The sequence below is a fragment of the Muscardinus avellanarius genome (genome assembly GCF_963383645.1).
Source record: "Muscardinus avellanarius genome assembly, chromosome: 3".
Classification (NCBI taxonomy): domain Eukaryota; kingdom Metazoa; phylum Chordata; class Mammalia; order Rodentia; family Gliridae; genus Muscardinus; species Muscardinus avellanarius.
In genome coordinates, this window is record NC_137788.1 from 83,828,843 (window position 1) to 83,844,424 (window position 15,582).

General features: G+C 35.2%; 1 protein-coding gene across 3 annotated transcripts in view; it reads right to left on the reverse strand.

Annotated features, from left to right (window-relative positions):
• Positions 1 to 15,582, reverse strand: part of ARHGAP29 (Rho GTPase activating protein 29) — a gene marked incomplete at both ends in the record, with an annotated part of 68,804 nt that overhangs the window by 24,567 nt on the left and 28,655 nt on the right. For 2 of the 3 annotated variants that reach the window (XM_080692598.1, XM_080692597.1), the window contains 7 exons: positions 1,601 to 1,705; positions 1,987 to 2,123; positions 2,658 to 2,815; positions 13,585 to 13,722; positions 14,619 to 14,807; positions 14,992 to 15,072; positions 15,169 to 15,279. In XM_080692598.1, the coding sequence (XP_080548724.1) occupies positions 1,601 to 1,705; positions 1,987 to 2,123; positions 2,658 to 2,815; positions 13,585 to 13,722; positions 14,619 to 14,807; positions 14,992 to 15,072; positions 15,169 to 15,279 (919 nt within the window). The remainder of the gene's footprint in view (positions 1 to 1,600; positions 1,706 to 1,986; positions 2,124 to 2,657; positions 2,816 to 13,584; positions 13,723 to 14,618; positions 14,808 to 14,991; positions 15,073 to 15,168; positions 15,280 to 15,582) is intronic. The other variant, XM_080692599.1, reaches the window with a different exon arrangement.

The window sequence follows — 15,582 nt, forward strand, 5'->3', positions numbered from 1 at the left end:
CACAGTCTTCAGTGGTGAAATTAGGAAAGAATGTGGAAATAAGAATCTCATGGATTCAGCTGGGTGTGGTGGTGCACGCTTATAATCCCAATACTTGGAGGCTGAGACAGAAAGATCACAGGTTTGAGAACAGGCTGAGCAAGTAGTGAGATTCTCACCAACCTAACAAGACCCTTTTTTAAAATAAAAATAAAATACGGCTGGAGCTGTACGTCAGAGGTAGAATGTCCCTGGATTCAATCCCCAGTGCCACATATATAAAAAAGAATCTCATGGATTCAAATGCTATAATCTCCTGCTACCATCTCTATTTTTTATGCTGGATTCCCCTTTGAAGCCATTGAAGGAGAGTTCACTCTGCTTCGCTGAGGATTTTGAGACAATTTATATCAAGGCATACAAATTGGCACAAGGGTACTGTTTATTATAATATATAATTAACTGCAAAAAAGCCGGGCGTGGTGGCGCACGCTTGTAATCCCCGCGCTTGGGAGGCAGAGACAGGAGGATCGCGCAGGTTCAAAGCCAGCCGCGCGCGCTGGCTTAGGAGACCCTGTTTCCAAATAAAAATGTAAAACTAGGTCTGGGAGTGTAGCCCGGAGATAGAAGGGCTTCCAGGAACTCCAGTACCACCAAAAAAAAAAAAAAAAAAAAAAAAAAAAAATTAACTGCAAAACAACTTGAGGCTGAAAATGATATTTTAGTTCACAGAATATGGTAGTGAAAATAAAGAGTTACATCAATATGGATCTCAAAAAAAAGAAGAGTAGGGACATGTATGAATAAAATCATAAAAGAATAGTATTTCATTTGAATAATACCAATAAGAGTGCAAACCCCACTATATATAGGTACTAGCAACATTTAAAGTATCTGTGAAATACTTTTTTTTTCTTCTTTTTTTGGTGGTACTGGGGTTCCTGGAAACCCTTCTACCTCTGGGCTACACTCCCAGACCTATTTTATATATTTTTATTTGGAAACAGGGTCTCTTAAGCCAGAGAGGCTGGCTTCAAACCTGTGTGATCCTTCTGTTTCCACCTCCTAAGCATGGGGATTAAAAGCGTGCGCCACCACGCCCGGCTTGTGAAATGCTTTTTAAAATTCAGTATAGTGGTTTATTCTGGTAATAGGGCAATGTTATCAAGATGTGCCCAAAGTTGGGCATGGTGGCATACACCTGTAATCCCAGTATTTGGGAGGCTGTCAGGAAGATTGCAGGTTTGCTGTCAGCCTCAGCAATTTAGAGACTTTTAGTAATTTAGTGAGACCCTGTTTTAAAATAAAAAATAAAAAATAAAAAGGACTGAGGGTACAGCTTGGAGGTAGAATGCCCCTAGGTTCAACCCAATTCCCGTCCCCCCAATGCAAAGAGTACTCAGGAGGCTTTTAACATACTAATACTTGTCTACTTCTTAGGCTGGGTGGTAACTATATCAGAGTTTGTTAATCATTATTTTTCTTTAAACTGTACATATATGTACATTCTCCTCTTTAAATCTGCAACAGTTCATTATAAAAATAAGGTAGTTAAAATACCCCCCCATGACTATTTTAATCTTTCATTGATTTTCACTGCTAACCTTAAATATTTATGTACCTGGACTTATAGATTCTGAATCCAGAGATCTAGATTCACTGCTCCCTCCAGTACTCTCAGAGTCACTAAACATCCCAAATGTCCATGATCTTATGAAAGAAGGACCTTTAAGAAAAGAATATTCAAAGTCAAAACTTAGCTACAAGTGGATTTCATATGATAAAATAGAGACATTTTATAAAATGACAATTCCAATTTCTTTAACAATGACCAATTATGGACTTCAAGATAGGCATGATGGTTCTAATTGTAAAGAGATTGCATAAAGTTACAATAGAAAGCTTGATCTTCTAATTCCATAGCGTTAGTTCTGGAGCTCCATTTAAAATCATATGTGAACAATCAGTTCTTTTGATAACAAGTGTTCTCTTTAGTGTGAGAACTACCTGTTACGTCTGCATTGTTAGAGCATCTGTCCTCTTCGATTTTATTACAAGTGTCAGGAAGGCGCACAACATCCTCTAAAGAGTCAGCAGGTCCATACACAGATGTCTGGGGACTACTTAATTGCTTATTTACATTCCTAAGAAAGAAATAAGTAAAGCTGTTTAAATCAGTCTATTTTATTCCATATTCAGAAGATTTGTTAACTTGATGATTACAAATAGAGTAACTAGCAATTAAAAGCAAACTATATTAAGTGGTTCAGCTTCTTTAAGGAGACAAGGATACAATTTTTAAATTATTTACAGTGTTACACGTGGAAAGAAAGAGCAACAGTAGAGTCATGAATTAATGTTAAACTTTTTTAGTATAACCTCAGTGGAAAATGTAGGTAAAATTTTGAGGACATTGAAAATATGTATGCTCATCATTTTCCACTCCCAAAGTATTCTTAAGTCTTACAGAGCAGAAATCTGTGTCAAAATGGAAAGCTTTACTCTCAAAAGAGTTACATAATTCCTTAAATATACTTAAGAAACCATAAATATAAAAAAAATTCATAAAGTTTTAAAGTTAATTCCACCAATGTTAGAAAAGATATCTCCTTATGCCATATAGAAACATAGCAAAGGTTCTATCTGTAGAAATAATTTCATTTATATGTTATTCTCACCCATCAACTTTATCTTCTTCGGATGAATTTGTAGACTTGACAAATTCACTGTATTCTTGCCCAGGATCATAGAGTTTGGCATTATCACAGAGAGAATGTAAACTGTTTGCAAGGGAGGCAGCCTGCAGATGCTGCATCTGGAAGAGGTTAACTGTTACCTATAGTCACAGAGACAAAAGGCAGAAATAAACCATGATATACAAAATGCTATGTAAGTATACATGTATTTCAATGATTCCAAAAGAAATTCTCCTTTATGATGAGACAAACTGTGGTGCAAGGAGTAAGAGATTTGACATTCCTGTAGCTTTTTCTCTTTATTGTCTCCCACTTAATGACTGAGAATTGATGCCTCTGGTTCTCTGGAGAGCAGCAGGTACAGTTCTCAGCCAGATAACCATAAACATGGAAGCTGCAAAGTGAACCTGTCTAGATCAAATTCTCCTAAGATTAAAAAAAAGTCATCATTCAATACAAGTTATAAAGAACCCAGACTAATATCTAAAATGTCAAAGATATCATCCAAAGCTACCTGTCATACAAAGAACCAGGAAAATCTCAATATCTCACAACAGAAAAGACAGTAAATAGACACCAACACTGAGCTGACTCAAATATGGAGATTATCAGATGAAGATTCTAAAACAGCTATTATAACATATTCAAGAAGTAAGGGCAATCAAGAGACAGTCAAAGACATAAGGCCTAACAGAAAAATGGAAGCTATAAAAAAGAAGGAAAAAGAAATTTTACTGCTGAAAAGTAAAATTTCTAAAACAATAATTTGCTAAAGGATTATATAGAAAAATGGAGACAGCAAAGGAGTCAGTGAATCTAAAGACAATAGGACAATCTAGATGTTCTTCAACTTAGGATGGGGTTACATCCTGATATATTCATTCCAAGTTGAAAATGTATTTAAAACCCTGAATAAAGGTAAAAAATTTAAGCGGAACCACTGTAAGGTGGGGAATGTATAAGAAAAATCAAATGAAAAAACACTGGGGAACAAAATAGGATCACCCAGACGTGTGAGCACATGTGAATCAGGGAGTCTTCGAGGAAGACTGAAAAAGAGAGTGCTGCAAACAAAAACATCGAAGAAACAAATAGCTAAAAACAAACCAAATTTTTCAAGAGTCAAACTCCTAGGTTAAAGAGAAACCAAAACAAGAAAAACTCAGCAAAATCCACACGTAGATACAACTTAGCCAAACTGCTGAAAAGGAAGCACAATGAAAATAAAACCTTGAAAGTAGCCAAAGAAAAGCAACACATATCACATAAGGGAACAATGACTCAGATGATTGCGGATTTCTCATGAGAAGCTTTGTAGACAAGAAGGCAGTGTGTGTGTGTGTGTGTGTGTGTGTGTGTGTGTGTGTGTGTGGTGGTGGCTGAATTTTGTATTTAGAACTCGCTACTTCCAGCGAAAATGCTCTTCAAGATTAAGAATTAAATATATTCTCTGCAAAGGACAGTCAAGAAAATTTGTTGCCAGCAGGTATGCTATAAAAAAATGTTAAAAGAAGTTCTGTTTATAGAAATGTTACCAGAGGAAAGATGCAATTCTAAGAATTTAAGGAAAATGAACAGAAATGGAAAACAAATGGGTAAATATAATGAACTACATTTCTCGATTTCTTTATATGTATGACTTCTAAAAACAAAAGTTTTAAGATGACCAGGGGAGGTTTTCAATGTATCAATGTAATAAACATATGCCAATCACAATACCCAATGTGTAAAGGGATTTATTTATATGGTGTTTTACATTACACTTCAAATGGTTAAATACTAATTTGAAGTGAACTGTAAAAAATGAGGCATAAATATCCCTTGGTATTCATGACATCGGTCCCAGTACACCTCTCAGATCACCAAATATCAGATGTTCAAGTCCCTTATGTAAAATAGCATAAAATTTACATATAACTTATACATATCTCCCATATACTTTTTTATTTTTTATTTTTGTGGGTCTGGAGATAGAACCCATGGGTATTTCACCTCTGAACTATACCTCCTGCCCTATTTTTTATTCTTTATTTTAAAGCAGGGTCTCACTAAGTTGCTGAGGGCTTCACTGAGTAGCTGAGGCTGTCCACGAACCTCGATCCTCCAGTCTGTCTCCCGAATGCTGGGATTACAAGCGTGCGCCACCACGCCTGGTGCCCAATATACTTTAATCTCTACTTTATTATAATATCTAATATATTGCTATGTAAGCAGTTGTTATGCTATATTGTTTAGGGAATAATAAGGAAAAGGTGTCTACATATTCATACTGATATAGATGCAGGGTTTTTTTTTTTTTTTTGGTGGGTCTGGGGATGGACCCAGAGGCATTCAACTTCTGAGTTGCACCCCTGCCCTATTTTTTTAATCTTTATTTTGAAACAAGTTCTCACTAAGTTGCAGAGGGCCTCACTAAGTAGCTGAGGCTGTTGGTGAACCGCAATCCTCTGGTCTCAGCCTCCCGAATGCTGGAATTACAAATGTGTGCCACCACGCCAGGCTTTTTGTTTGAATTTTGATCCACTGTGGGTTGAATCCATGGAAAAAAACCATGTATACAGAGGGCCAACTATTACATATAGCAATTGCCAACAAAAACCCAATATATAAACCAGACAAAATAGGAATAAGCATTTTAGGTAAATTAAAATGTAATTTTAATAAAAATAGATTAAATCTATAATACATAAGCTAAATAGGTAAATATTCTATTATGTTATCCATTCAATTAAAGGAAAGCAGTAAAAGAGAAACAAGGCATAAACAAGAAAGAAACAAAATAAACTATATCTCAGCATATATTTGCATGAAATAAAAAATTTAAACCCTTCACTTAAAGAGATTCTCTTTCGCCTGGCATGGTGGCGCACGCTTGTAATCCCCGCGCTTGGGAGGTGGAGACAGGAGGATTGCGCAGGTTCGAAGCCAGCCATGCTGGCTTAAGAGACCCTATTTCCATATAAAAAGTATAAAATAGGTCTGGGAGTGTAGCCCGGAGGTAGAAGGGTTTACAGGAACCCCAGTACTAACACACACACACAAAAGATTTTCTTTCTATATATGTATATAGGGAGATGTGTGTGTGTGTGTGTGTGTGTGTGTGTGTGTGTGTGTGTGTGTGTAATATATTATTTTTTGAACTGGGAATCTATACCCATAGCCTTTTAATTTTTTATTTTGAAATAGTGTCTTGCTAAGTTGCTGAGGGTTCACTACCTTGCTGTGGCTGGCATCAAACCTGCAATCTTCCTATCTCAGCCTCCTAAGTATTGGAATTACAGGCCTCCTAAGTATTGGACTACCAGGCTCAGTCTGATTTAAAAACAGACTTTTAAATCAGAATAAAGTATATGCTATCTATATGCTATACTGGAAACTCACTTTAAATATGAAGTTAAAAATAAAAATATGGAAAAAGGAGCCAAGCATGGTAGCACATGCTTACAATCACAGTACTTGGGAGGCTGAGACTGGAGAATTGCAGGTTCACAGCCAACCTCAGTTTTTAGTGAGGTCCTCCACAATTTAGTAAGACCTTATTTCAAAATAAAGAATAAAAAATAGGGCTGAGGGTATGTCTGGAGGTAGAATGCCCTGGGTTCAATCCCTAGTATCATAAGCACTCACACACACAAAATATGAATAAAGGTATACCATGTTCAAAACAATAAGGAAAAAAATTATGTTCACAACTAAGAAATTTTACAAGGACAAAGAGATACTTCATAGGATAAAAGATTAATTTACCAAATGTGGAAACAATTAACAACAGAGCTCAAAATACATAAAACTTTTTTAAAAACTGAAGGAACTAGAAGTACATATGTTGGAGACATCAAAACTCTTTTCTCAACCGTTCATAGATGTAGTTAAAAGTAAGTAAATAAAAAAGTAAATATAAATACAGAAGAAACCAGGCAAGGTGGTGCATACTTGTAATTTCAGTACTTGAAAGGCTGAGAGAGGAGGGCACCAAGGTTCGAGGCCAGCCTAAGCAATTTAGCAAGCAACTCGGCAATTTAGTGAGACCCTGTTTCAAAAAACAAAACAAAAACAAAAAACAAAACAAAACAGGGCTGAGGGTGTAGCTCAGAGGTAGAACACAGAGGTTCGAGTGCAGCTGCTATGGATATCAAAGTGGAGATTCCTCAGAAAAATGGGAATGGATCTACCATATGATCAAGCTGTAGTTCTCCTAGGTATCTTTCCAAAGAGACTCATATTGAAATATTATAGTAATACAAGCAAATCCATGTTTATAGTAGCATTAATTCACAATAGCCATAATATAGAACCAACTTTGGTGTCCATCAACAGATGAATGGATTGCAAAATTATGAGATATACACCCAATGGAATTCTACTCAGCAATAAGGAACAAAATTATGTCATTTGCAGGAAAATGGGTGGACCTGAGGAACATTATGTTAAGTGAGATTAGCCAGTCACAGAAAGTGAAGGTCATGTTTTCTCTTACAGAGAAACAGAAGCTAGGGAGTAATCAGGGTACCAGAGGGGCTGTGGGTAATGGAGGAGAAATCCCAGTGGAGAAATGAAAGTGGCCTAGAGGAGAGTGGAGAGGAAGAGAGAGAATTAATAAAGGGACCACTTTCATTGACATTATTTACATACATGAGAAAACCACTGTCTATCTCAATACTCTGGAAGGGAGTCAGGAGGGAGCCAGGGAAAAGCTAACAAGTGCTGTGTGCATGCATGTCACTATCATGATGTACTACATTATGAAGTGAGATTATAATGCACCAATAAATATAGAAAAAACGCCCCCCAAATAAATTACACTATAAACCAACAGGAACTGATATTCAAAAAACACTCTAGACAAAAACAATAGAATGCATGTTCTTTTCAAGTGCACATATGAAACATTTACAATTGATCTCTTCCAATAGTTTTTAGTTTAATTGATTTTTCTTTTCCCTTTTTCATTTTTATTGATGCTTCTTTTTTTTTTTTTTTTTTTTTTAGTGCTACTGGGTGTGGAACCCAGAAGCGTTCTACCTCCGGGCTATACTCCCAGACCTTTTTTATATTTTATTTGGAAACAGTGTCTCACTAAGTTGCTGAGAGCCTCACTGAGTAGCTGAGGCTGGCTTCGAACCTGTGCAATCCTCCTGTCTCAGCCTCCCAAGCACAGGGAATACAAGCGTGCGCCACCACGCCCAGCTGATGCTTCTTTTTATTCTTTATTTCTGTTTTATTTTTACTCATCCTGGGTTATAAAATAAACCATAACAAATTTAAAAGAACTGAAATCATACAAAGTATTTCTTCAACCATAATGGAATTAAACTAGAAATCAATAGCAGAAAAATATATGGAAACTCTTCAAATACTTGGAAAATTAAATGATAAACTTCTACATTATCCATAGATCAAAGATGAAGTCTCAAGATTTTAAAATAATGACAATTTGTAAGATACAAATCGATAATGCTAAGGGAAATTTAAAGCATTAAATATTTGTACTAGAAAATCAGAAAGATCAATGGACATTGTAAACATTGTTGCTTAAACAATGCCTTTAAGTTACTTAAAGGCATTAAAAATCAGTAAAAAAGAATTTTTTAAAGATCAATAAAATGTACAAACTTCTTGCCAGACTGGAGGTGGGGGGAAGGTAGAGTAGAAGGAGGGATAAATGAAGATGATCAGTGTCAGAAATGAAGTATCAAGATGGGCATGGTGGTACACGCTTATAATCCCAGAATTTGGGAGGCAGAGACCAGAGGATCAAGGTCTGCTGAAAGCCTCAGCTACTTAGCGAACCCAGTGAGATCCTGGTTCAAACATAAAAAGAGCTAAAAAAAATAGGGCTGGGGGTGTAGCTTGGAGGTACAATACCCCTAGGTTCCATCCCCGGTAGCGCAAAAAAAAAAAAAAAAAAAAGTATAAGTATCAACTTATTGAAATATTAAAGAATAAGATAATACTATGCAAATAAATTCAGCAATTTAAGATAAAAAGGAACAATTCCGTACAAGCCACAAACTATCAAAATTCACCTAAGAATAATTAACTTTAATAGGCCAATATAAAAAGAAATTCAATATATAGAAAAAATTCTTGCAAAACCCCTAAGCCCAGATAGTTTCACCAGAGAATGCTACCAAACATTTAAAGAAGAAGCAACACATATATGGAGCAAACTCTTCAGAAAACAAAATAGGAGGGAACATTTCATTTTACAAAATTGGAATTGCCCCAAACCAAAACCAAAAACAAAAACAAAACAGTATAAAAGGGGATGAAAGAAAAAAAAGGCATACCATTATCATTCATCAATAAAAAAAATACTCAACAAAACATTATCAAACTGAATCTAGCAATATATAAAAGAAACAATGCATCACAATCAAGAGGGGTTTATCCCAGAAATGAAAGGCTAGATGGACATTCAGGCTAAAGAAGATAAACTACACGATCATATCAGGTGATGTAGAAAAGCATTTCATAAAGATCCAACACTTTTATAATACAACTCTCAGCAAACTAGCAAAAACAAGTTCTTTAACTACATAAAGTAGTACATCTTCAAAGATTCTACAGCTTTTATCATATTTAATGATGAAAGACTGAATAATTACCCCCAATAGAGAATAAGGCAAGGATGCCTTGTCTGTCTGTATGTCTATATCTTTTGGTGGTACTGGGGATGGAACTCAGGGGCCTCCTACCTCTGGGCTACACTCCCAGACCTATTATTTGGAAACAGGGTCTCTTAAATCAGCTGAGGCTGGCTTCGAACCTGCGTGATCCTCCTGTCTGAGCCTCCCAAGCCCAGGGACTACAGGCGTGTGCCACCATGCCCGGTGAGGATGAGGATGCCTTCTCTTACCACTTATATTCAACAATGGGAATCTCTTCAACTGGGAGCCCTAGCTAATGCAATAAGAAAAAAGAAAATAGAAGGAATACAGACATAAAAGAAAGATTTAAAACTATCCCTATGTGCAGATAAAAGTTTTCTACATAGAAAACTGCAAGGAATCTATAAAAGCTCCTAAAACAAATAATTGAGATTAGCAAGTTTGCAAGATGCAAAATCCATATATAAACATTAAGAATATATACAAATATTATTAAACTAGAATTTGAAATTAATTGAAATATATACATACACATACAATTTATATAAGTGCATGTATATAAATATTTTGTAAGAGCTATCAAATACACACATATACAGATTTAAATTTTAAAAATTTGTGATTTATATGTTGAGAACTATAATATAATTTATTGGTATAAAATACTAATTTTTTTTTTTGTGTGTGTGTGGTACTGGGGTTCCTGGAAGCCCTTCTACCTCCGGGCTACACTCCCAGACCTATTTTACATTTTTTATTTTGGAAACAGGGTCTCCTAAGCCAGCGCACGCGGCTGGCTTCGAATCTGCGCGATCCTCCTGTCTCTGCCTCCCAAGTGCGGGGATTACAAAGCGTGCGTCACCACGCCCGGCTAAAATACTAATTCTTAAAATTCAATAACATAGGCCAGGTTTGGTGGAACACGTTTATAATCCCAGTACTTGGGAGGCTGAGACAGGAGAATTGAGGTTTGAAGCTAGCCTGAGCTACAGAGTGAGGCCCTCTGCAACTTGGTGAGACCCTCTTTCAAAATGAAAAACAAGCAACAACAACAACAACAACAAAACACACACACACACACACACACACACACACACACACACACACACAACCCCAATAACCTAAATAAATGGAGAGACAGTGCTCATTGATTTAAAAACTTCATATAGCTGGGCATGGTGGTGCATGTGTGTAATCCTAGTACTTGGCAGGCTGAGACAGGAGGATTGTAGGTTTGAAGCCAGTCTTAGAAACTTAGTGTGGCTATATCATCAACTTAGCGAGACCTTGTTTCCAAATAAATAAATAAATAAATAAATAAATAAATAAATATTCATATAGTTAAGATGCTATAAAAACAATTAATTTCATTACAATCTCCTCTAAGAGTTAAGATAATTTCAACTGAAATATTGGCATTTTTTTATAGCTATAGACAAACTGATTTGAACATTTTTATGGAAAGTTAAAGGATTTAATTTTTTAATTTAATTTTTTTTTCTGGTACTGGGTATAGAACCCACGGATATTCTACCTCCAAGCTACACACCCAGCCCTACTTTTTAGTCTTTATTTTGAAACAGGGTCTCACTGAGTTGCAAAGAGCCTCACTAAGTAGCTGAGGCTGGCCACAAACCGCAATGGTCTCAGCCTCCCAAATGCTGGGATTACAAGCGTGCGCCACCACGCCCGGCTAGGTTAAAGGAATTTAAACATATAATTCTGAAAAAGAATAAAGTTGGAAGATTCACATTCCTGATTTTAAGATGTACAATAAAGCAACTGAATCAAGACAGTGGCGATTTGGCAAAAGGACAGATACAACTATTAGTGGAATAAAGTAGAGAATCCAGAAATCCACACAAATATGGTCAATTGATTTTTTTTTATAAAAGATGCAAAAGCAATGAACAGAAATAGCATAGTGTTTTCAGCTAATGGTATTAGAACAAGTGAACATCTCTATTAACCATGTTTTTATTTTCTGTCTTATGATATTTAACATTTTAAAAAATATTTTCATGTCTTAAAAAGAATGCTGGACAGGGAGAAGACTTCCTTCTTGAGTTAGTCAATTCTTTGGACAGCCAAGGGCTCAGCTGAGATCACATATCTGTCTTATGTGAACCAACTAGTCCAAATTTGTGTCCCCAACCAACTCCCTATATAACTTTTCCAGCAAGCCAATTATTTCCTCTATCCTAAATAATCTGAGGGCCAAGTGTCAAGCAACTAGAGACTATCCCTATATTCCATAACTCACCAGAATTATTCAATTTGGCCATTTCTAAACAGTTGCTTTGCCTACTTTGCCTTTCCTGAGAAAATCCAATAAAGACATTGTACTTAAGCTTCCTCTCACTCCTACATCTGCCTGTCAAACCTCATGTTTGCTTTGTGGTCTCGTGTAATTAAGATATTTCCCCTTTTTTCCAGAAAATTCAGGCAGTAATTTTCCTATCAATGGCACTGACCTGTTGGTACTCAATGACTACCACAAGTTAAAATCCTGTATAGCATTTATGAGCTAAAAATGAACGTCAGTCTAAACCTTACAGCAAACACAAAAGTTAATTCAAAATAGATCATATATCTAAATGTCTAAATGCAAAACAATAATTTTTAGGAGAAAACTTTGTGACCTCGGGGTAGGTGATGTACCTTTAGGTATAATATATAAGCAAGGCTTATTTATAAAAGAAGACCCTAATAAGCTAGAATCCATCAAAATTAAAACATTTTTCTTTCTGAAAAACACTGCTAAAAGTATAAAAAGAAAAATCTTTGAATAGGAGAAACTATATACAAGCTCAATAATGAGAAAATAAACTCAATAAATTTTTTTAAAACAGCCAAATTCCAGATTACAAATAAACCCTTGAAAAGATTCTCAATATTAGCCATTCTGAAAACACAAAATAAAGTCACAATTAGATAAAGCCACACATCTATTAGAATAGGTAAGATTTAAAAACAAGAAATGACAAGTATCAAGGACACAAAACACCTGGAATTTTCACACAATGTTGATTGCACCCACTTTGAAAAATAGTTTGGCAGTTTCTTACTGAATTCCACATGCATTTAACATACCAACCAATAATCCTACTCCTCGGAATTATTTACTCTAAAATATAAAAATTTAAGTTCAACAAAAATCTGTAAATAAATATTTACAAGAATATTGTTCTAATCATAATTACTCCAAGCAAGAAACAATACAAATATTCATCCAGTGAATAGATAAAAGTGTGCTACAGTCATACTGTGGACTACAACTCAGCAATACAAAGAGACAAACTGCTGACACACACATTACCACGGACAACACACAAACATGACATGGATGAGTCACAAAGAAAGGCTGTGTAAAAGAAGCCTATCTCATAAGGTTAGGTTATATACCACGTGATTCCATTTATATGACATTCTGGAAAAGACCAGAGTATTAAGACAGGAAACACATCAGTACTTGCCAAGGGTTAGGGGTAAATGGAGAATTTACTACAAAGGTGCAACATAGAAGAATGTTTCTTGTTGTTATTGAGGATTGAACCCAGGGCCTTGTACTTGCTAGGCAGGCATTCTAGCATGAGAGCTACATACATTGCTATCTATCCCGTTTTAAATTTTGAGGTAGGATCCTGCTAAGCTGCTCAGGCTGGCCTCAAACCTGAGATTCTCCTGAACCAGCCTTTTAAGTAATTGGCATTATAGGTATGCACCAGTGTAGCTGGTGAAAGAATTTTTTTTGAAGTGATAAGACTGTTCTGAATCTTGAATTATGGTGGTTACACAAATTTGTACATGTGTTAAAACTTGTGAATTGTACACCAAAAAGGTTTTGTATGTGTTTTTTTTTTACAAAAAACATTCTGAAGAGGTAAATGAAAACACATGTGGGCCAGATGCTTTGTGTATAAATAAATCACTGGATTCAAATTTAATATTTAGTTTAATTGAATTTTAGAAAGTAGATCTCACAGAGCTGATAGGAATTTCAAGGGTCAAATCAATTTTATCAACCAAGGCAAGAAAGATAGTGGTTTAGAGGCAATTTGAAATTCATACTGCTTTAACCAAACAAATCATCAAAGGGACGGGGGAGGGAGGATATATCAAAGTAGCTCAAACTACGTCATACTAAAAACTGAAAGTCAATTTCCAAACACATTCCATTATTCTCAGAATATAAATCTCACAAGAATCATGACTCATCAGACATCCTCTTCCTTCTGTAAAGAGTAAAACATGTTGCTCCACAACTCAGCCTTCAAAATACTGAAGAAATTACTTACAGCTTTAAGGGTAAGATCACACCGGAAAACAAGTGTTCGAAGTTGTGTTAAAATTTCTCTTTTCGTATTTTCTAGATCATTCCGTCTTTCTTCAACATTTGTTACACAAACTTTATAGAGTTCATTTGCTTCTTCTACCTTCAGGAATATCACAGAAAAAATGCTGATCAAGAATTTATATTTTAAATTAAATGCTTATTTTAGTAAACCTAATTTTATTTTATTTTTTAGGTGGTACTGGGGTTCCTGGAAGCCCTTCTACCTTTGGACTACACTCCCAGATCTATTTTTTATATTTTTCGAAACAGGGTCTCTTAAGCCAGCACAGCTGGCTTCAAACCTGTGCGATTCTCCTGTCTCTGCCTCCCAAGCATGGGGATTACAAGCGTGCGCCACCACGCCCGGCTAAAGCTAATTTTAAGTAACTGAAAAGTATTCATAAAAATGTGAAATATTCTATCTATATTTTAAATAGAGTATTTCTAAACATAACAAATAGTAATCTGTTTTGGTCAGTGATTCAAATACACTTGGTTTTAATGAACAGTCAAGTAAGATTTATAACTGGTATATTTTATTTAGAAAATAAGTATTTACTTTTATTTAAAATAGTGTTTCCTAATTTTATTTACCATTTATCTTATAGAATTTGCTTATCAAATTATGTTTCATAAGTAATATAGATTTAGCCTATCCTTGCTAGCAGATACCAGAATTAGCACACTTACAACACACATATTTGCTTAAGAATTAAACTTTCTGAATAATCTAGTAAAAAATCTTTAATACAAAAAAATAAAAAAAATCTCTCAGACTGTGGGTCTCCACCAACATCAGCATTACGTGGAAACCTGCTGGAGATGCATGTTGCTTGGACTGCACCCTTGACCACTCACTGATCAGAAACTCTAGGGGTGGGGCCAACCATCCATTTGAATAAGCCTTTCAGGTGATCTTGACGCATGCTGACATTTAAGAACCAAACTCTTTAACTGATGATTGCCAATTCAACTCCAAATAACAAAAAATATTACTTTTTGAAGTGCCTCCTCTTCCAACCTTCGCTTTTTTTCTAGTTGCTTGTTGAGATTTTTTGCTAATCCACTACTTGAATACAGATGCTCCTCTTCTGCACGAAACATGGAAGACTTTGCTTTTTCATACTCATCTTGACGTTGCATACATAACAATTTTGCCTTTTTGAGAGCAGTCTCTGTTTCAAACTACACAGAAGAGGGAATTAAACATAGATATGAAAAACCCTACTGTACAAGTTTATTTAACGTATTCGTGAAGGCAGTTGAGGCAGTATTTTAGAAAAACTACAGAATAAGGTAGGTGATCGTATGCTACACATTATTTTAGATGTTCACAAACAGGTACATGAAACTCCATCATAATACTAACCATTTTATTTTGTTCCTGTTTCCAAAGTTCTTTTATTTCTTTTCTTTGCTTTTCCATTTCATTTTTTCTCCCAAGTAGAGGCTGTCAAGAATATTTTTAAAAGAAATAAAAAAGCTGTTTTCTAAAGGTATGATACTATAAAAAATATGTGTACTGCACATATACATTAATTTTTACCTGCACAAATTTGTTGGCTTGGAGAGCTGCAATTGTTTGTTGTAAAAGGTGACTGCTCTCTATATCTTTAAGAAGAGCACTGGTAAATAGAGACTGTAGTGGCATAAACTTCTAGAATTCAAAATTGAAAAGTAAATTTTATAACAGAAATGGCACTAGAATTCCAGACTCAACACTAAATTTAGAGAGAAACTCGAAACTTTAAGTTTAGATTTTCCCCAAGAAAACTGATTAGTTATAAATGTGACTATGCAAAAAATACCAAAGGAAATTAATCAAAAGTTGTAAACTAGTTAGCAAAATTAGCCCTATCAAGATAAATTTATAAGAAACTGAATTTTCTAGTCTTTTCCACAATGAACAACTATTTAAATTTAAAATAATTTTATTTTGGCAATAAAAAGATTAGCAATT